This window comes from Ranitomeya variabilis, chromosome 6 (assembly GCF_051348905.1).
Source record: "Ranitomeya variabilis isolate aRanVar5 chromosome 6, aRanVar5.hap1, whole genome shotgun sequence".
NCBI classification, from domain to species: domain Eukaryota; kingdom Metazoa; phylum Chordata; class Amphibia; order Anura; family Dendrobatidae; genus Ranitomeya; species Ranitomeya variabilis.
Genome location: NC_135237.1, coordinates 31,203,576 through 31,225,576, shown reverse-complemented (window position 1 = coordinate 31,225,576; position 22,001 = coordinate 31,203,576). Strand labels below are relative to the sequence as shown.

At 46.3% G+C, this 22,001-nt stretch overlaps 1 protein-coding gene across 1 annotated transcript in view; it reads right to left on the bottom strand.

The window, feature by feature from the left end:
• LOC143781512 (serum paraoxonase/arylesterase 2-like) overlaps window positions 1-22,001 on the bottom strand; it is a 38,164-nt gene continuing 16,163 nt past the window's right edge. Inside the window, exons 5-9 of the mRNA XM_077268145.1 lie at window positions 8,758-8,884; window positions 8,101-8,301; window positions 6,080-6,161; window positions 1,520-1,648; window positions 1-1,090 (exon numbers count right to left, since the gene is read on the bottom strand). Of these exons, the coding sequence (XP_077124260.1) occupies window positions 932-1,090; window positions 1,520-1,648; window positions 6,080-6,161; window positions 8,101-8,301; window positions 8,758-8,884 (698 nt within the window). The 3' untranslated portion in view covers window positions 1-931. The remainder of the gene's footprint in view (window positions 1,091-1,519; window positions 1,649-6,079; window positions 6,162-8,100; window positions 8,302-8,757; window positions 8,885-22,001) is intronic.

The window sequence follows — 22,001 nt, the reverse complement described above, 5'->3', positions numbered from 1 at the left end:
AAATGATCAAATTCAAACTTTATTGTTAAAAAAGCATTAATCCACAATATTGCAAGTCTTTTATTTTGGTTTACAAAAAAAAAAAAAATTACATTTTGAAAAAATAGAAAATACAAGCCTTACAAAGTCAGACATTTTTCAAAATAAAAGGGGTAAATATTTGTAAAAGCAGTAAAAAAAAAATCACCAGTGGTTTTCATTTTGATACCATAGCTATCAAGATATTTATAATTATTCAAAAGTCATTATTATATTTCATATTGACATTTCTTGACTATTAAAACTTTCATTATCCCTTGCAGTACCCCATCTGTCCACTTGTTGTGCTGTTACAAAGAAACATCTTCATGGGCAGAATGAAGCACAAACCATAATCATCCAGACATGTAGTGCAATATTTTATAGCACCGGCTAGTGGTAGAAAAGTGTAGTGCAACAACAAAAATAGTTTAGTGCTGAATATTTTTATTCCTCTGCTAGGATATATGACTTTTTAGCAAATCTGAATCACCCATGGAAATGATTATGAAGTCCTATTTTATAAAGTTGTCCAAATTTAGAAAAGCAAAAACAGCGCCACAACTGTAAACAGGTTGTCTGTGGAACTGCACCTTAGAATGATTAATTTGAATGGAAGTAGGCCACGATAAGCGACGCACACTGTGGACACGTATGGCGCCGTTTCTGTTTTTATCTAATCCTGGACAACCCCTTTAATATATAATAAGCAGTGGCATCAATGGCAGATGATGACAACATTATTATAGAGACTGCGTGTTGTCAGAAACAGGTATAGATAGATACCAGCGCATCGGAGATGTAAAATGGCCAACCCCTTTAAATATCGATGCCAAATCCACCAAGAAAACGCCATCTAACCGAACGTGGTTTTCCAGCCTCCGGAGCAGAATTCTGGAGCCCAATAACATTGTTACAACTGACAGCACAAAGCTTTGTGAAATATTGTACCAATGAAAAGTTTGTTCTCGTACACGGCCGCACAGGCCGACGCCTGTATGACTGAGCCGTCGTTGGCGTATACGGTGGTCACTATGGGGTTGTCCGAGAGAATGTTCTGTATGCGGACAATCTGGAAGAAGTAAAAAAAAAAACAAAGGTCAAAAGTGCAAAAATAAAATCATAAAACATTCTACCAGGTTACACTAAGCTTCCCGCTCCCTACAAGCGACCTGGCGTCTGGGTCACCATGAATGATACTTTCACTACACCACAGAGATGGAGAAGGTCGGCGCAACCACAGATTTTATTGTGTGATGTAAAAGCTGTGCCAATCAGATCTCTTCTCCCTCACAGCATGATAAACTGCAGCTGCATCCCCCTCCTCCCTCTCTTTGTTTTACACAAGATTCTATGTTGACAGGGGAGGGGGGTTGCTGGGTGTGCAGATGGCAACATTTTTTTTTTAATCTCATTCATTTTATTTTTGCCAATATTAGGAGCATGAAAGAATTGGAATCTTTACAATAGTGTATTATGCCCCTATAATTTATACACTGACCTCTGACCCGGGAAGATCTTTAGGATCGTAACGGAACACCTTCTTGAGGTTTGGATGACCTCCTATCCAGATGTCTTCTGTAACTGGGTCCACGGAAAGGTTATCCAGAAGTGTCTCTAATTCCACCACCTGGTATAACATAAAATTATTTTATGAAAGTATTACTCGGTCCATATAAAAAGGATTCATATCCGAGTCTACTTGACCTTTACTATTCTATTTTTTTTAAGGTGGCCATCTTGTAAGATTTTTTATCCCAAATTCTGTGCCACTTGATGGATTTAATGTCTTTTTAGATCTCCAGATCCTCTGCACCGACACTGCACAGCTCAATGGGAGCTGTCTACATTCAGAGGCAGAGAGCTCCCCCTTGTGGCAACTGCAGACAGACAGAATGTTGTCATGTAACTGGTTATGAAAGACTAGATGGTGGCCCGATTCTAACGCATCGGGTATTCTAGAATATGCATGTCCACGCAGTATGTTGCACAGCCACGTAGTGTATTGCCCAGTCACGTAGTATATTGCACAGCCCACTTAGTATATTGCCCATCCACGTACTATATTGCAGAGCCCACGTAGTATATTGCACAGCCCACGTAGTATATTGCCCAGCCACGTAGTATATTGCCCAGCCACGTAGTATATTGCACAGCCCACGTAGTATATTGCCCAGCCACGTAGTATATTGGCCAGCCACGTAGTATATTGCACAGCCCACATAGTATATTACACAGCCCACGTAGTATATTGCCCAGCCACGTAGTATATTGCCCAACCACGTAGTATATTGCCCAACCACATAGTATATTGCCCAACCACGTAGTATATTGCCCAGCGACGTAGTATATTGCCCAGCCACGTAGTATATTGCCCAGCCACGTAGTATATTGCCCAGTCACGTAGTATACAGCACAGAGCCACGTAGTATACAGCACAGACACGTAGTATACTGCCCAGTCACGTAGTATACTGCCCAGTCAGGTAGTATATTGGCCAGTCACGTAGTATACAGCACAGAGCCACGTAGTATACAGCACAGACACGTAGTATACTGCCCAGTCACGTAGTATACTGCCCAGTCAGGTAGTATATTGGCCAGTCACGTAGTATGCACCATATCCCTGTTAAAAAAAGAATTAAAATAAAAAATAGTTACATACTCACCCTCCGTTGGCCCCCGGATCGAAGCGGTTACCGATGCTCCCGGATCGAAGTGGTTACCGATGCTCCTCGCGCGCTCCGGTCTGAAGAGTGCATTGCGGTCTCGCGAGATGATGACGTAGCGGTCTCGCGAGACCGCACGTCATCATCTCGCGAGACCGCAATGCATGGAGCGGTCATCGGGGGCGTCGCAAGGAGAGTCAGTAACCGCTTCGATCCGGGGATATCTGGTGATATTGCCCAGCCACGTAGTATATTGCCCAGCCACATAGTATATTGCCCAGCCACGTAGTATATTGGCCAGCCACGTAGTATATTGGCCAGCCACGTAGTATATTGGCCAGCCACGTAGTATATTGGCCAGCCACGTAGTATATTGCACAGCCCACGTAGTATATTGCCCAGCCACGTAGTATATTGCCCAGCCACGTAGTATATTGCCCAGCCACGCAGTATATTGCCCAGCCACGCAGTATATTGCACAGCCCACGTAGTATATTGCCCAGCCACATAGTATATTGCCCAACCACGTAGTATATTGCCCAGCCACGTAGTATATTGGCCAGCCACGTAGTATATTGCACAGCCCATGTAGTATATTGCCCAGCCACGTAGCATATTGCCCAGCCACGCAGTATATTGCCCAGCCACGCAGTATATTGCCCAACCACGTAGTATATTGCCCAACCACGTAGTATATTGCCCAACCACGTAGTATATTGCCCAGCAACGTAGTATATTGCCCAACCACGTAGTATATTGCCCAGCAACGTAGTATTTTGCCCAGCCACTTAGTATATTGCCCAGACACGCAGTATATTTCCCAACCACGTAGTATATTGCCCAGCCACGTAGTATATTGCCCAGCCACGTAGTATATTGCCCAGCGATGTAGTATATTGCCCAGCCAAATATTATATTGGCCAGCCACATAGTATATTGCCCAGTCACGTAGTATACAGCACAGAGCCACGTAGTATATTGTCCAGCCACAAAATATATTGCCCAGTCACGTAGTATACAGCACAGAGCCACGTAGTATACAGCACAGACACGTAGTATACTGCCCAGTCGCGTAGTATACTGCCCAGTCACATAGTATATTGGCCAGTCACGTAGTATGCACCATATCCCTGTTAAAAAAAGAATTAAAATTAAAAATAGTTACATACTCACCCTCCGTTGGCCCCGGATCGAAGCAGTTACCGATGCTCCCGGATCGAAGCGGTTACCGATGCTCCTCGCGCGCTCCGGTCTGAAGAGTGCATTGCGGTCTCGCGAGATGATGACGTAGTGGTCTCGCGAGACCGCACGTCATCATCTCGCGAGACCGCAATGCATGGAGCGGTCACCGGGGCGTCGCAAGGAGAGTCGGTAACCGCTTCGATCCGGGGGCCAACGGAGGGTGAGTATATAACTATTTTTTATTATTTTTAATATTAGATCTTTTTACTATTCATGCTGCATTGGCAGCATGAATAGTAAACGTTGGTCACACAGGGTTAATAGCAGCGTTAACCGAGTGCATTACACCGCAGTCAACGCTGCCATTAACCCTGTGTGAGCGGTGACTGAAGGGGAGTATGCGGGCGCCGAGCACTGACTGCGGGGAGTAAGGAGCGGCCATTTTCTTCTGGACTATGGCCGTCTCTGATTGGTCGTGGCTGTTTTGCCGCGACCAATCAGCGACTTGGATTTCCATGACAGACAGAGGCCGCGACCAATGAATATCCGTGACAGACAGAAAGACGAAAGTGACCCTTAGACAATTATATAGTAGACTAGATGGTGGCCCGATTCTAACGCATCGGGTACTCTAGAATATGTAGATTTCAAAATAATGCAATGAATACACAGGATTTGGCCAGCCGGGTGCGACCAATTAGCGAAGCGTGGTTCAAATCCTGCGCCAATTGGCGGCCGGACTGCATCTGTCGCTGATTGTTTGTGGCCGGCCGGGTGCGACAAATCAGTGAAGCCAGAGCGAGCTCCAGGTTTTTGAGGGCCCTGGGCAAAAGAGTCTCACAGCCCACATAGCATATAACACAGCCCACATAGTATATAGCACAGCCCACGTAGTATATAGCACAGCCACATAGTATATAGCACAGCCACATACTGTAGTATTTAACATAGCTACGTAGTATATAGCCCAGCCATGTAATATATAGCACAGCCACGTAGTATATAGCACAACCCACGTAGTATATAGCACAGCCCACGTAGTATATTGCACAGCCACGTAGTATATAACACATCCCATGTAGCATATAACACAGCCCACGTAGTATATAACACAGCCCACATAGTATATAGCACAGCCACGTAGTATATAACACAGCCACGCAGTATTATATATATTATATACTATATAGGACTACTAATGTCCTATTCTAATGTATAATGTCCTTCTGTCAACTACACTGTCATGTCAATTAAGTAATTCATTTTATGATTCTTATGATGTAAGTTGTGCTGCTGTGATACCATAATTTCCCACGGGATCAATAAAGTGTATCGTATCGTATCGTATCGTATCGTATATAACACAGCCACGTAGTATATAGCACAACCCACATAGTGTAGAGCACAGCGACGTAGTATATAACACAGCCCACGCAGTATGTAACACAGCCCACGTAGTATATAGCAATGTGGGCACCATATCCCTGTTAAAAAAAGAATTAAAATAAAAAATAGTTATATACTCACCTTCCGGCGGCCCCCGGATTCAGCCCAGGCCTTTAGCGATGCTTGTCGTAATGCCTTGCGGCAAAAACCCGTGATGATGTGCGGTCTCGCGAGACCACTACGTCATCTCCGGTCATTGCCGCAATGCATTCTTGGGACCGGAGCGTTGCGAGGAGCGGGAAAGGCTGGCGCGGGTGGCAGAAGGTGAGGATATAATGTTTTGGGTTTTTTTATATTATTTTTAACATTATATGTTTTTACTATTGATGCTGAATAGGCAGCATCAAAAGTTGGGCACACTTATAGGGTTAATGGCAGTGTTAACGGACTACGTTACACCACGTTATGCCGCGGAGTAACGCAGTCCGTTAACGCTATGTGGGCGCTGACTGGAGGGGAGTAGGGAGGGGCGAATTCGCGGCCGGACTGTGCCTGTCGCTGATTGGTCGCGGCAGGCTGGGCGCGACCAATCAGCGACGCGGGATTTCCACGACAGACAAACAAACTGAAGCGGACCTTAGACGATTATATAGATAGATATGTAGAAGAGAGAAAACGCAGGCAAGAAAGCTAACGTCCCTTGGGTCAATGGTGACATGACGACTGTGGCGCTCACGTGGATAAAAGCGGTCTCTGCCTGATATCTCAATAATATACATCACTGTGAGAATCGGAGATAAGACCCCACCTTGTTCTCAGGATTACCTTTACTGGAGACAGGGACCAGTTTGCGTGCTTTTCAAAAACATTAAATGTGCGGCCAGTGAGGTCAGCGACATAGATGTACCTACAAGAAACACAAAATGCTGTCATTATAAAGCGGCTCCAGACCACACATCCAGACTACAATTCCAGTGGTGTTTAAAAATTTGTGAACCCTTAAGAATTTTCCTTATACCTGTATAAATTTGACCTAAAACAGCATTTATGTACCTTGAGTCGATGTGTTGCGGCATGGCCCACAGTCTCTTGAACTTTAGTTCATGGACAGATGTCCCGGCATTGTACTTTAGAATTTGTAGATAAAATTTAGAATTTATTGTTCCATCAATAATGGCGGCCATCCTGGTCCAGATGCAGAAAAACAGTCCATACCATGAAACAACTGGCACCGTGTGTCACAGATGGCGTAAGGTATGTAGGCTGTAGTGGTTTTTCTTACTCTAATCAGAATGTTTCTTGTTTAAAACAGAAATCTATATTTTGATCTCGTCCATCCACAAAATATTGTCCCAATAGCCTTCTAGCGTTGTCCAGTTGATCTTTAGCAAACTTCAGACAGACAGCAATGTTCTTGTTGAAGAGCAGTGGCTTTCTCTTTACAGTTCTGCATTGCACGCCATTGTTGGTCAGTGTCCTCCTGACAGTGGACTGATAAACATTAACAAATATGAGAGAGGCCTTTAGTTACTTAGATGTTTCCTTGGGTTCCTTTGTGATTTCATGGATTATTATACCACTTACTCTTGCAGTGATAATTGTTTGCCGATCAATCACAAGGAGGGTAATAATGGTCTTGAATTTTCTCCATTCGTATACAATCTGTCTGTGTATTGGTGGAGTCCAAACTTATTAGAGATGTTTTTTTGAAACTTCTCCATCCTAATGAGCACAAATAACTTCTTTTAAAGTCCTCAGAAATCCATGTTGATCCATCCAATGCTTCCATAAACTTGTGTTGTGAAGATCAGATTTTGATTGATCCCTATTCTTTGATTTAAACAGGTCACCCACTCACATCTGATTGTCATCCTATCGATTGAAAACACCAGACTCTAATTTCACCATTTTTTCATTTCTAAAGGTTCACATACTTTTGCCAATTGCAGACGTGATACTGGATCATACTCCTCATTTAAAGTCTAATATTTTTTACTCATTTATTTCATTTTGGTTCTTTATCTACTTTTAGGATTTGAAATTGTGTGAACATCGCATGTAGTTTTGAGTCAACTGAAGATATGGAAAATTCTGAAGGGTTCACAAACTTACACTGATATTTGACTACAGATCCAGACTGCTGTTATAGGGGGGCTCCAGACTACACACCCAGACTGCTGTTATAGGGGGGGGGGGGGCTCTAGACTACACACCCAGACTGCTATTATAGGGGGGCTCCAGACTACACGCCCAGACTGCTGTTATAGGAGGGGGGCTCCAGACTACATATCCAGACTGCTGTTATGGGGGGGGGGGGGGGCTCTAGACTACACACCCAGACTGCTATTATAGGGGGGCTCCAGAATACACATCCAGACTGCTGTTATAGGGGGGTCCAGACTACACACCCAGACTGCTGTTATAGGGGGGCTCCAAAATACACATCCAGACTGCTGTTATAGGGGGGGGGGGGGGCTCCAGACTACATATCCAGACTGCTGTTATAGTGGGGGGGGGGGGCTCCAGACTACATATCCAGACTGCTGTTATGGGGGGGGACTCTAGACTACACACCCAGACTGCTATTATAGGGGGGCTCCAAAATACACATCCAGACTGCTGTTATAGGGGGCTCCAGACTACACATCCAGACTGCTGTTATATGGGGGCTCCAGACTGCTGTTATAGGGGGGCTCCAGACTGCACATCCAGACTGCTGTTATAGGGGGCTCCAGACTACACATCCAGACTGCTGTTATATGGGGGCTCCAGACTACACAAACAGACCGCTGTTATAGGGGGCACTATAGACAAATGGTTGATTTGCAGTAATGAGGAGCAGATACTTTTGGTCAGCAGACATGGCGATCCCATCTGCGTTGTAGAATCCCGCGGCGACCTCTCTGACCTCTCCTGGACTGTAATACACCACGTTTGTCAATCTCAATCCAAATACCATTTCTATAAGTCTCATGATGAAGTCCGAAAAGTAAAAATCATTAGTGGCGTAAAAGCTCTCTGGTCCGACTGCAACTATGTCATTGACACTGAAAGACAAAAAAAATAGCAAAAGTACATCAGTCTGAACATCGGACGATCTCAGCTCTGCTGCTTCCATAGGGGGCTGTGCAGTTCAATACATAACCCGCACCCAAATATAATAGTGTATCACCATCAGAGTGCCCATACTGGGAGCCGACGTCACCATATGGGACAGGTGCAAAAAAAACAAAAAAAATACACAAGCTACATCAACAGAAAAGTTAGAAAAAAAAAGTTACAGTTCTCAAAAGATGGTGGAACAAACGGAAAAAAAAAAAGAACTAAACTAATGGATATGACACTTGGAAGAAGTGTGCGGGGAATAAAAGAGCAAAAAAAACAAAACATGGCCCCTTTCTGGCTCATAGGGGAGTCCTGGCATGGGAACACCAACATTTATAAAAGTCTGTGAGTTCTACTCCTTCTTATCCCAAGTAAAAACTGTAATTTATGCTTCGTACTTGTGCAGCGCTGAGTGTTTAATGGTTTTCAAGTGGACTAGAACATTTTCCTCCTCCGCAAACTTGAATATCTCAACGGTAGACTTGTAATGGGGATGATTCACCACAAAGAGGTAGACCGAGTCATCTGAAATAGAGGGGGACCATTATAAGACCTCAAAAACTAACAATCGGGAAAAAAAACACTCCCCCCAGTAAGGCCTCTTTGCTCCAAGGTATAAGAGACCCTAAAAAGGTAGCGATAAGGGGCCGCTGCGTGTAGGAACCAATCTCTGGAGATATGCTGTACGGTAGAGATTTTTATGCAGTTCTATTTGGAAATTAAAAAAATATTCACTACAACACAGACAGATCTGAACTTAAAGGGGTTGTAAGGTCTTAGAATGAACACAGACTCAGAGCGACTGAAAACTTTAGACCAGACTAACCCTTTAAAAAAAAATAATAATACTCCCATACTATGTCTAAATAATTCCACCATATCCAGTTAATACATGTAATACTAACCAAATTTGTATAGGAGGGCACCACAATTTATCTAAAGGGATACACCCAGGGTCAATACAAAAATTTTATAACAACATACAGAGAAAAAGCTGCAGACCACAAACTGGGGATCACCAAACATAGATAAAGGAATAATAATTTTATTGAATACACACCAACAAACTTATTAAAAACAATTAAAAAGTCAAACAAGACTTGAACATGAAAACACCCAAACAGCTTATAATAAAGCCTGAGGCTGCCCCTCCCAAGGCTGATAAAAAATCCAAGTGACTTTTGTAATGTCACAAAATTAAGTAAGGTACCGTCACACTAGGCGATATCGCCAGCGATCTGTGACGTTGCAGCGACCTGGATAGCGATATCGCTGTATTTGACACGCAGCAGCGATCTGGATCCCGCTGTGAAATTGCTGGTCGCTGCTAGAAGGTCTGCACTTTATTTGGTCGCTAGGTCGCCGTGTATCGCCGTGTTTGACAGCAAAAGCAAGGATACCAGCGATATTTTACACTGGTAACCAGGGTAAACATCGGGTTACTAAGCGCAGGGCCGCGCTTAGTAACCCGATGTTTACCCTGGTTACCAGCGTAAAAGTTAAAAAAACAAACAGCACATACTCACCAGCGCGTCCCCCAGCCTCTGCTTCCTGACACTGACTGAGCGCCGGCCCTAAACTGAAAGTGAAAGCACAGCGGTGACGTCACCGCTGTGCTGTTAGGGCCGGAGCTCAGTCAGTGTCAGGAAGCAGAGGCTGGGGGACGCGCTGGTGAGTATGTGCTGTTTGTTTTTTTAACTTTTACGCTGGTAACCAGGGTAAACATCGGGTTACTAAGCGCGGCCCTGCGCTTAGCAACCCGATGCTTACCCTGGTTACCCGGGGACCTCGGCATCGTTGGTCGCTGGAGAGCGGTCTGTGTGACAGCTCTCCAGCGATCAAACAGCGACGCTGCAGCGATCGGCATCGCTGTCGCTATCGCTGCAGCGTCGCTTAATGTGACGGTACCTTTAGACTATTACTAATAGTGATCAAAACGATATATATATATCTGCTTTTAAACATGCCACAATCACGCCTATCCTTAAAAAGCCAACCCTCGATCCAACTGCTATGTCCAGCTATCGCCCAATATCACTGCTCCCATTCGCTTCCAAACTCCTGGAGCAGCACGTCCACGCTGAACTTTCCTCCCACCTCTCATCTAACTTGCTCTTTGACAGTCTACAATCTGGTTTCCGCCCCATCACTTAACTGAGACAGCCCTGACCAAAATCACTAACGACCTACTTACAGCCAAAGCTAATGGACAATGCTCTGTACTCCTCCTTCTATACCTGTCCTCTGCTTTCGACACGGTTGACCACTGCCTCTTACTACAGATCCTCTCCTCCTTTGACATCAAAGACCTCGCCCTATCCTGGATCTCCTCACACCTTTCCAATCGCACATTCAGCGTCTCCCACACCCACACTACCTCCTCATCCCACCCTCTCTCTGTTGGAGTCCCCCAAGGCTCTGTTCTAGGACCCCTACTCTTCTCAATCTATACACTTGGCTTGGGACAACTCATAAAGTCCCATGGATTCCAGTACCACCTCTATGCTGATGACACCCAGATCTACCTCTCTGGCCCAGACGTCATCGCTCTGCTGTCCAGAATTCCAGAGTGCCTATCAGCCATATCCTCCTTCTTCTCCTCTCGCTTCCTCAAACTCAATGTGGACAAATCTGAACTCATCATCTTTCCTCCATCCCATAGATCTTCCTTACCTGACCTATCTATCGCAATCAATGACATCATGCTTTCCCCCGTACCAGAAGTCCGCTGCCTCGGAGTAACCTTCGACTCTGCCCTGTCCTTCAAACAGCACATCCACGCTCTTTCCACCTCCTGTCGCCTCCAGCTCAAAAATATCTCCAGAATCCGTCCTTTCCTCAACCGTCAACCTACTAAAATGCTTGTACACGCTCTCATCATCTCCCGCCTTGACTATTGCACCATCCATTTCTGTGGCCTCCCTGCTAACACCCTTGCACCTCTCCAGTCCATTCTTAACTCTGCTGCCCGACTAATTTATCTCTCTCCTCGCTACTCCTCCGCTTCCCCCCTCTGCAAATCTCTTCACTGGCTCCCATTCCCTCAGCGTATCCAGTTCAAATTACTAATACTGACCTACAAAGCCATCCATAACCTGTCTCCTCCATATATCTCTGAACTAATCTCCCGATATCTTCCCTCACGTGATCTCCGGTCCTCCCAAGACCTCCTTCTCTCCTCCACACTTATTCGCTCCTCATCCAACCGCCTCCAAGACTTCTCCCAAATATCCCCCATCCTCTGGAATTCTTTGCCCCAACACGTCCGACTATCAACCACATTTGGATCCTTCAGACAGAACCTGAAAACCCATCTCTCCAGGAAAGCCTACAGCCTGCACTGACCCCGCTGCTGCCTCATCACTACCGAAGCTACCGCCTCACCAACACCGGAGCTCCTGCAACCCCCAACCTACTGTCTCCTTCCCCATAATCCTGTAGAATGTAAGCCCGCAAGGGCAGGGTCCTCGCCCCTCTGTATCAGTCTGTCATTGTTAGTTTGTTTACTGTCAGTGATATCTGTAACTTGTATGTAAAGGTACCGTCACACTAAGCGACGCTGCAGCGATAGCGACAGCGATGCCGATCGCTGCAGCGTCGCTGTGTGGTCGCTGGAGAGCTGTCACACAGACCGCTCTCCAGCGACCAACGATGCCGAGGTCCCCGGGTAACCAGGGTAAACATCGGGTTGCTAAGCGCAGGGCCGCGCTTAGTAACCCGATGTTTACCCTGGTTACCAGCGTAAAATGTAAGTACATACTTACATGCGTCCCCCGGCGTCCGCTTCCTGTAATGACTGAGCGCCGGCAGTAGCAGGGCACAGCGGTGACGTCACCGCTGTGCTGTGCTTTCACTTTCAATTTGCGGCGCTCAGTCAGTGTGGGAAGCGGACGCCGGGGGAAGCATGTGAGTATGTAGTGTTTGTTTTTTTTACGTTTACGCTGGTAACCAGGGTAAACATCGGGTTACTAAGCGCGGCCCTGCGCTTAGCAACCCGATGTTTACCCTGGTTACCAGTGTAAAATATCGCTGGTATGGTTGCTTTTGCTGTCAAACACGGCGATACACGGCGACCTAGCGACCAAATAATGTGCAGACCTTCTAGCAGCGACCAGCAATTTCACAGCGGGATTCTGATCGCTGCTGCGTGTCAAATACAGCGATATCGCTCCCTAGGACGCTGCAACGTCACAGATCGCTGGCGACGTTGCTTAGTGTGACGGTACCTTAACCCCTTCTCATGTACAGCACCATGGAATCAATGGTGCTATATAAATAAATAATAATAATAATAATAATGAGGGTTTGGCGTTTCATATTCACTCTTGTATTTGAGGTTCTGGTGGTTTTGACTGTGGTATGTCCGTGGAGATGTTTGGGACAGGGGAACGTTTTGCTCTCCTGTCTCAAAGGGTATATATATATATATATATATATATATATATATATATATATATATATATATATATATATATATATATATATATATATATATATAAATAAAAATTTCTATACAATTTTACATACACACCCTTTCACGGTGTCTATCCCAGTACAGGACTCAGGACCTTAATATACCACGTCAAATGTTCTATATTGAGTTGTATAACTGCTGACATGATAACTTTATAACTTCTTGGATCATTATGAAACAAAAATTTCTGCTGTGCCTTGTATTTCATATTTTGGCCTTTTTACAGTATGTGCGATTGGTGTGACTGCACTGCTTCTGTTCAATAATAAAATTTACACGTGGGCATAACCCTGCAATACCTTGCTTTATTAGTTGTATTTGGTGCTGCTGAACCTTCCAGGTTTGAGGTGGCATGTGTCTGCCATTAGGAGACTGACACTAAGTTAACACAAAAATAGTTAGCTCCTCCTCTGCAGTATACACCCTCATGCTGGCTCCCAGAGAACCAGTTCAGTGCAAAAGCAGTAGGAACAAATAGTAACAACATAGAAGAGTACAACATGTCAACTTAGAAGGCAAAAGCCACATAAGCCATTAGGCTAACAGGGTGGGTGCTGTGTCCCCCAATGAGTGGCTTGGAGAAATGGATTTCACGGTTGGTACACAAAAATCCCTGTTTCTCCTTAGCCTCATTGGGGGACACAGACCATGGGATGTCCCAAAGCATTCTCTGGGTGGGAAAACACAAAGGATTAAGCTTCATGCTACAACTGTCTAGATGTGCGCCACCGCTGTCTGCAGAATTCTTCTGCTCAGACTCGCATCCGCTGAAGCCTGAGAGTGAATTTTATTGTGCTTTGCGAAGGTATGTAAACTGGACCAAGTAGCAGTTTTACAGACCTGCTCTGCCATTGCCTGATGCCGAATGGCCCAAGAAGCCCCCACCGCTCAAGTGGAGTGTGCTCTGATCCCCGATGGGATGGGCTGACTTCTGACTCGGTATGACTCCTCAACGGTGGAACTAATCCACTTGGCTATCATGTCCTTTGAAGCAGCAAGACCCTTCCTGTGACCTTCCGGGAGAACAAACAGGGCATCTGTTCTTCTGAAGGATGTGGTCCTTGAGATGTACCTTCACAGAGCTCTGACAAGGTCCAGAGTGTGGAGAGCTCTTTCAATTCTGTGAATAGGAGCAGGACAAAAGGAAGGAAGAAAAATGTCCTCTTTAAGATGGAAGGACAAAACGACCTTTGGCAAAAAGGACGAAACGACCTTTAGCAAAAAGGACGGAGACGGCCTCAGGACAACCTTCTGATGGAAGTTAAGGAAAGGCGCCCGGCAGGATAAGGCGGTTAATTCCAAAACCCGTCTGATCAATGTGATCGCCACAAGGAAGGCAACCTTCCCGGACAGATAGACCAGTGACATGTCCTGAAGCAGTTCAAAGGGCAATTCCTGAAGGGCACTTAGCACCAAGTTGAGGTCCCAAGGCTCTAAAGGCATGCGATAGGGAGGAACGACATGTGATACCCCCTGAAGAAAAGTCTTAACCTGGAGTCTTGACGTGATGCGTCTCTGAAATAAGACCGATAGAGCAGAGATTTGGCCCTTGAGAGAGCTAAGTGCCAGCCCGGAGTCCAGACCGACCTGTAGAAACTCTAAAATGGTGGTGACTGAGAAGACGAGAGGAGATATACCACAATCCTTGCACCAAGCAAAAAAATGTCTTCCAGGTACGATGGTAAATGAGTACCGATGAGAGTTTACGGGCACTAACCATGGTGGAAATGACCTGTTGAGAAAACCCTGCCTTGGTAAAGACCCAGGATTTAACAGCCACTCCATTAAACATAGGGCCCCTGAGTTCTGGTGGTAGATGGGGCCCTGGGAGAGCAGATTTGGCCGATCTGGCAGTCTCCAGGGTATGTCGGCGACGAGGCATACCAACTCTGCGAACCACGCGCGGCGAGGCCAATCGGGAGCAACTAGGATCACTGGTACTCCTTCCGCCTTGATTTTCCTGATTACTCTGGGGAGTAACGGGAAGAGGAGGGAAAATGTATGGAAGGTGGAATTGGCGCCATTAAAGAACCAGAGCATCGACACTGATGGCTCTTGGATCTCGAGACCTCACTATAACATGGGGAACCTTGGTATTCAGTCTGGACACCATGAGGTCCACGTCTGGGATCCTCCAGTGAAGACAGATCTGGGAGAAGACTTCCGGATGGAGCTCTCACTCCCCCGAAGTGAGACTCTGACAGCTGAGGAAGTCCGCCATCCAGTTTTCCACTCCTGGAATGTGTATCGCAGAGATCACCGAATGGTTGTTCCCTGCCCATTGAAGGATGTGAGTTACCTCAGAAATGGCCATCCTGCTGCGGGTACCCCCCTGATGATTGATGTATGCGACAGCCGTGGCATTGTCTGATTGGATACGGATGGGGTGACCCTCCAGAAGATGATGGAAGTGCTGCAGGGCAAGACGAATAGCACAGATCTCCAGAACGTTGATCGTTAGCTTCGATTCCTGAATTGACCAACGGCCCTGAGCAGTGTGGTGGCAGAAGACTGCTCCCCAGCCCGAAAGACTGGCATCGGTAGTCACCACTAGCTATTGAAGGGGTAGAAAAGACTTCCCCTGGTTGAGGGAAGAGTTCAATGTCCACCAGCTGAGTGTTTGACCTGCAGGGATAAGCGGCACCTTAGGTCTAGGGAGAAAGGGTTTCTGTCCCAAGCTGCCAGAAGGGCATATTGAAGGGGACGAAGGTGCAGCTGCGCAAAGGGGACTGCTTCCATTGCGGCCACCCTCATTGCAAACCGGGTGGAGTGAGAGGTAGACTGACGAATCACTTGGGCGCCTTGTTGAAGGGCTAAGACTTTGGAGGGAGAATTAGCAACCCCCGGGACGAGTCCAGGGATATTCCTAGAAAGGAGATCTGCTGGGCTGGGACCGGAGAGGATTGGCTTAAGTTTATCAGCCAGCCCAGGCGAGAAAGGGTATCGCAAGTAATGCGAACGGACTCTGCACAGTCGTGGAAGGACGGACCTTTGATCAACAGGTCGTCCAGATAGGGCAGAACGATCATGCCCGAGAGTGCAGGATGGTCGACATGACGGCCGCTATGACCTTTGTGAACACTCTGTGGGCAGTAGCAAGGCAGAAGGGCAGGGCCGTGAATTGGAACTGCTGTTCGCAAATGGCGAAGAGCAGGAATCTTTGGTGAAGGGGAAAGATTGGAATGTGCAAGTAAGCGTCTCGGATGTCGATTGAGGCCAAAAATTCCCGTTCTTCCAGGGAAGTGATAACTGAACGCAGAGATTCCATGCGGAAATGATGGACCTTGACAAACTTGTTTACAAGTTTGAGATCTATTATGGGTCTCACCTTTCCGTCCTTCTTTGGGACAACGAAAAGATTTGAATAGAAACCCTGAAGCCTTTCGCTTAGTGGGACAGGGACAATGACGCAATCGTGACGCAACGCATCTATGGCCCAGGAGAACTCGTTTGCCCTTACCTCTGAAGAGGGAGGATGGGAGGAAGAGAAACGTGAAGGGGGCAAATAGCAAAGTCGATTTTGTATCCAGACGACACCAGATCTCTGACCCACACGACGGAAAGCCAGACCTGATGAAAGAGAAGTAGCGGCTCCTACCCTGCCGGTGTCGACTAGATAGCGCTGATAGTCAGCGTGAGGAAAATCTCTGGGACCTAGGTCCCTTAGGCCTCAACTGTTTGGGTCAGGACTTCCAATGCTGGTTGGTCCTGTACAAGACCTGGGTTCCTCCATCTCTTCGTGGAGAACGTCCTGAACCGGACGAAGTAGTGGTAGTGGCCCAGCTTGGAGTGGAGCGAAAAGAACGGAAATGGATTTGTTGCTATCTCCAAAAGGGACGCCCAAGTCTCTGTTGGCGAAGGAATTTACTCTTTCCTCCCGTAGTATCCGAAATTATCTGATCCAGCTTTTCTCCAAATAAGCGACCGGTTTGATAAGGAAAGGAGGTAAGAGACTTTTTTGATGCAGAGTCTGCCTTCCACTCTAGGAACCATATTGACCTTCTGATAGAGCTGGCATTGGCTGCTGACTGAGCCGCACAACCGGCTGCGTGTACCAGGTAATCGCCTGCCCGGGAAATTTGGTTGGCAAGGTGCACCACCTCTTGAGGAAGGTTACTGTTCCGAAGAGAATTAGCTAAGGTCTCTGACCAGAAAACCATAGCCTTAGCTACCCATGCTGCAGTAAAGGATGGATAGAGCGCCGAGCTGAGGCCTCAAAAGCAGAGCGGGCCAAACCTTCTATCTGATGGTCCGTGGGATTTCTGAAGGATGAGCCATCCGGCACGGACAGGAGAGTTTTGGATGCTAGGCGGGATACTGGGGGTCTACCACCGGAGATTCCGCTCAATCCTTTTTCAAATCAGCTGAAAAAGGATACTTGGCTTCAGGGGGCCTTTGTCCTGTGAAGTGTTTATCCGGGTGTTCTCTATGCCTATTAAATATGGCACTAAATTCCGGATGAATAGCAAATGCCTTATGAAAGCGTTTAGTTCTCTTAAGGGACAAGGTCTGCCCCGAAGCAGAGCTGGAATCTTCCTCAACCTTTAAAGCCTGGTTGACTGCCTCAATATGCGAATCCACTGTCTTCTGAAAGTCTGGAAAATCCAGATCTAAAGGGCCATCAGATTCGCAGTCAAATTCGCGTTTGCTACTGAACTTTGGAGAGAGAGAGCGAGAAACGGAGCTGTGAGGCGACAAGACACGTGTCTGTTCAGGAGACGTGCTATGGATCCATTTTCTAGGTGCCCAACAGCTTCCAGAGTGCTTTCAGCCCCTGATAACCGACTGCTCCTGGCTTGGGGAGGATCCATCTACATCAGTCCTGCACCGGTCCCCCGAAGGATCACGGAGGGATTCAATCGCTTTGGCCAGCGAAGCCATGGATTGAGACAGTGACAAAGCCCACTCAGGGGGACTAGATACACTGGGTTCGGTGGCAGCGGAGGGCTCCTGAGCGCAGTTGGGGGTCACAGGCATTGCAGAGCAGTGAACTCTGAGCCTTAGGAAACGCAGATTGGCAGGAGGAGCATGAAGTAAATAATATAGCCATAGTCTTGTTAGACTTTTTGGATGCCTTAGGCTGGGACATGATATACCCTTCTATGTGGCCCTATAATATTAGGGACTGCAGAGAAAGGATACTGCTGAGAAAAGGGGTGACAGCAGGGAGGAGGATTTATAATGCAGTGCTCCCTTACCCAGGTCTGTGTCCCCGCTCCTCCTGCGTTTCTCCAACTGCGTGGCCCCTGCGCTGAGAACACTTGCTGCCAGTCAGCTAGTATGTCCTGAGGCTGTCTGGGGGGAGAAAGATGGCCCCCGAGATCTCAGCTGCGCTTCTCGCGCTGTGCGATAAGCGCCAAAATTGGTGGGCGGAGGCTCCGCCTCGCATCATTGCATGGGCGGAGATAGGGTTGCGGCCTAGTACAGGGCAGAAACCGGGACTAAATTTGCGGCACTGGCTGGTGCCGATACAGCAAGGGGCCGAATGCGCGCCCGCGCAGTCAACATGGGTCCCCCTTAACCTGCGCCGCCCCAGACCGCCTGAAAGGAGCCCTCCAGCCCCATCACTTACCCGGAGAAGCTGCCGGGGGTGGCAGGTAAGGCAGCTTGCTGCAGGTGCTCCTGTTCTGCTGCTGGTTTGGACAGTGCAGGGATAAGGGGGAAAACCCTCACTCCACCATCTCTTTAGGAGGGAGGTGGAGAGGGACCGTCCGCTTCCTTGTACCATCCGCTTTAACTGTGGTGGGACAGTGGGGGCTGCTCGGACGCCAAGAGGTGGGCCTCTGTACATTCAAAGGGTTAATCACCTAGGATGGGACAGGGCTGAACGTCCGGCATTGGGCCTGGCTGCGGAAGAGGATACGTGGAGGCGAAACTCCATGTGCTCGTCTGCTGAAGGTGTGGGGAGATCGGTGACCTTGAAGGGACACGTCGCCCCTAAGAATCAGCTCAGGCGTGGCACATCGCAGGAGAGGATACGGAGGGGCGACACTCTCCATGCTCGCCTGTTGATGGTTTGCGAAGATCGGAGCCTTGAAAGGATCTGTCGCCCCTTCGTCCGTTGTAAAAATTAAAAACAAAAATGTAAAAAATTGTAAAAATAAAATAATAAAGAGTTTTGGGTCTGAATAGCAGACCCATGTGCCTCCTACGGACACTAAGCAAGAGCTGGTTCTCTGGGAGCCAGAAGAAGGGTGTATACTGCAGGGGAGGAGCAAACTCTTTTTGTATTTCTAAGGCTAAGTGCATACGTTGCAGAATTTTCCGTGGCAATTCTGCAACTCCTGCCGTGGGTATATCGCATGCGGAATTGGCATGCATATTCCTAGCGTTTTGCAAGCATAATTAGCTTGCAGAATGCTAGCGTTTTCCAAGCGATCTGTAGCATCGCTTGGAAAACTGATTGATAGGTTGGTCACACTTGTCAAATATAGTGTTTGACAAGTGTGACCAACTTTTTACTATTGATGCTGCCTATGCAGCATCAATAGTAGAAAGATATAATGTTAAAAATAAAAAAAAATTTAAAAAAATGGTTATACTCACCTTCTGATGGCCCCCGATTTCCTCAGCGATGCACGTGGCGCTTCCGTTCCTATAGCTGCTTTGTGTTCAGGACCTGCGATGACATCACAGTCACGTGACCGCGACGTCATCGCAGGTCCTTCACACAAAGCATCCATGGGAACGGAAGCGGCCGCGTGCACCGCTGAGAGGCGGGAAGACTCCGGGGGCCATCAGAAGGTGAGTATATCACTATTTTTTATTTTAGTTCTTTTTTTTACCAATTATATGGTGCCCAGTCCGTGGAGGAGAGTCTCCTCTCCTCCAACCTGGGTACCAACCGCACATGATCTGCTTACTTCCCGCATCGTGGGCACAGCCACATGCGGGATGTAAGCGGATCAGTGGATTCCTAGGTGTGCGGAATCCCCGCGATTCCACAAATTTAATGAACATGCTGCGTTTTTTTCTGGAATGCGGATTGCATTCTATTAAATAGGATGCTTAATGTGAGCGTTTTTTCGCGGTTTTATAGCGTTTTTATAGCGAAAAACCGCAAAAAACGCTAAAAATCTGCTACGTGTGCACACAGCTTTAGTGTCAGCCTCCTAGTGGCAGCAGCATACACCCACGGTCTGTGTCCCCCAAAGAGGTGAAGGAGAAATGCAGATTTTTGGTACTCACCATATAATATTCTTGTAGCTCCCACTGAGGTTACTACATGTAAGCATTACCGTATTTGGATGCTGTATGGCGATATTATTTCTCAGTGGCTTCTTTTTGCGACACAGGAATCATAAGTTAATATGCTGCCACCTGGAGGCTGACACTAAGAATACACCCCGGAAAAAAAGCTGACAGGTCCCCAAGAGACTACACCTGGACAGCCGGCGTCCAGTTAGTGCAAAAGCAGTAAGACGAGCAAAATCAAGACAGCCCATCCTCAAACAAGGTTCCCCCATTAAAAGCTACGAGAAATATTTTACAGAGTACCAAAAATGTTTATTTCTTGGTTGCTTCATTGGGGGATGTTGGGGCATCCTAATACTGTCCCTTGGGTGAGAAAACTAAAACCAGTGCTGGAGAAGAAAGAATATCAATCCTCTGGGTTACTACCCGAGCAAGTGTCGCTTATAGTACCCTTGTTCTAACACTTGCATCCCCAGCTCCGCAACGATGTGAACAGAAGACTAAGTAGCGGCTGCGGCACTATCGAGCATATTAACTTGTAGTTCCTGTGTCCCACTGAGAAATAATACCGCTATGCTGCGTCCAAATAATGATTACATATAGTGATAACATAACTCGGCCATACAATGCCTAATAATATTCCTGTACAACATACTACCATCCAGTATCTAAATTATACCACCATATAGTATCCACGTAATACTAAAACACCATCATATCATGCCAAATAATAGTGCACAATACCCCCAACACCAGTATTCCGAACCACTAAATAATACCAAGATACATGACCCAAACACTTGCTTTGCTCACATTATATTTCCATATAATTCAAAATAACACTGCTATAAAGTACCCCAAACATAAAACCATTGTGTGACAAAAACAATAACACCAAGCAATGCTAAAAATATCAGAATACAGGATCCAATTAATATTTACATATAGTGCCTACGTAAAACACTGCCATTCCAGGCGAATTAATAATTCCGTACAATACCCACAACACACTAGCATTCGGTGCATAAATAATACTGCCATACAAGGCCTAGATAACACAGTATACAAATAATACTCCCATCTAGCGCTCACATAACACTGCTATACCATGCCAAATAATACCTTACTATAATACTGCAATACATGGTCTAAATAATACCTCTATACAGAATCCAACATACTTACATGTAGTGCTCGCATAACACTGCAATATAGTTTTTGTACATAATACTGCAATTCAGTGGCTCAATACAATGCTTTAATAGCAAAATGGGGGTATTGGTAACCTTTTATTGATCCAAGGCTAACTGAAGCAAACAGGGGTCCTCAGCATTAGCTACAATCCCTCCCGTCACCCCAGCTAAAGAAGAGCCCGACTTTTCTTGGCAGAGATAACTGATAACAAGGAACCCCAAAGTAGATTAATAGAGAATGTCGACTTTTCCTTTAATATTACTCTGAGGGGGTTTTTCCACCTTTGTGAAAATGATTGTTTTAGCCTTAAATCCACGTAATTAACTAAAAAAATAAAAAATAATAATTTGCAATTGTGTTAAATTAGACATTTTGCACCATTTTTTGATGTGCTCTGTGGCCGAGTTACAAACAGAATGAACTCACTTACAAATTCTCAGCTAACTCATTCTGCAGCCAGAAATAGACAGGGTAATACCGCGGCTACAGAAAGTGATGCAAAACCTTTTTTACGAAACAACGGCAAAAATGATTTTTAGCCCCAAGTCCTTCCATTTAAGTGAAAATAAAAGATCCCCAAAGGTGGACAACCCCTTTAAAAATAGGACCACATTCCAGACATGTGAGATACTAAGTATCTGAACCAGGACACGAGTCCATGATTTGGGCAATATTGGCCAGGAGCTGCAGGTAATGTCAATATCACCCATGGGTTCAATAAATCTCCCGGGTTATTCCGCTTTATCCTCAGGATTTACGAAGGATTTTGTTGTTTTTGTG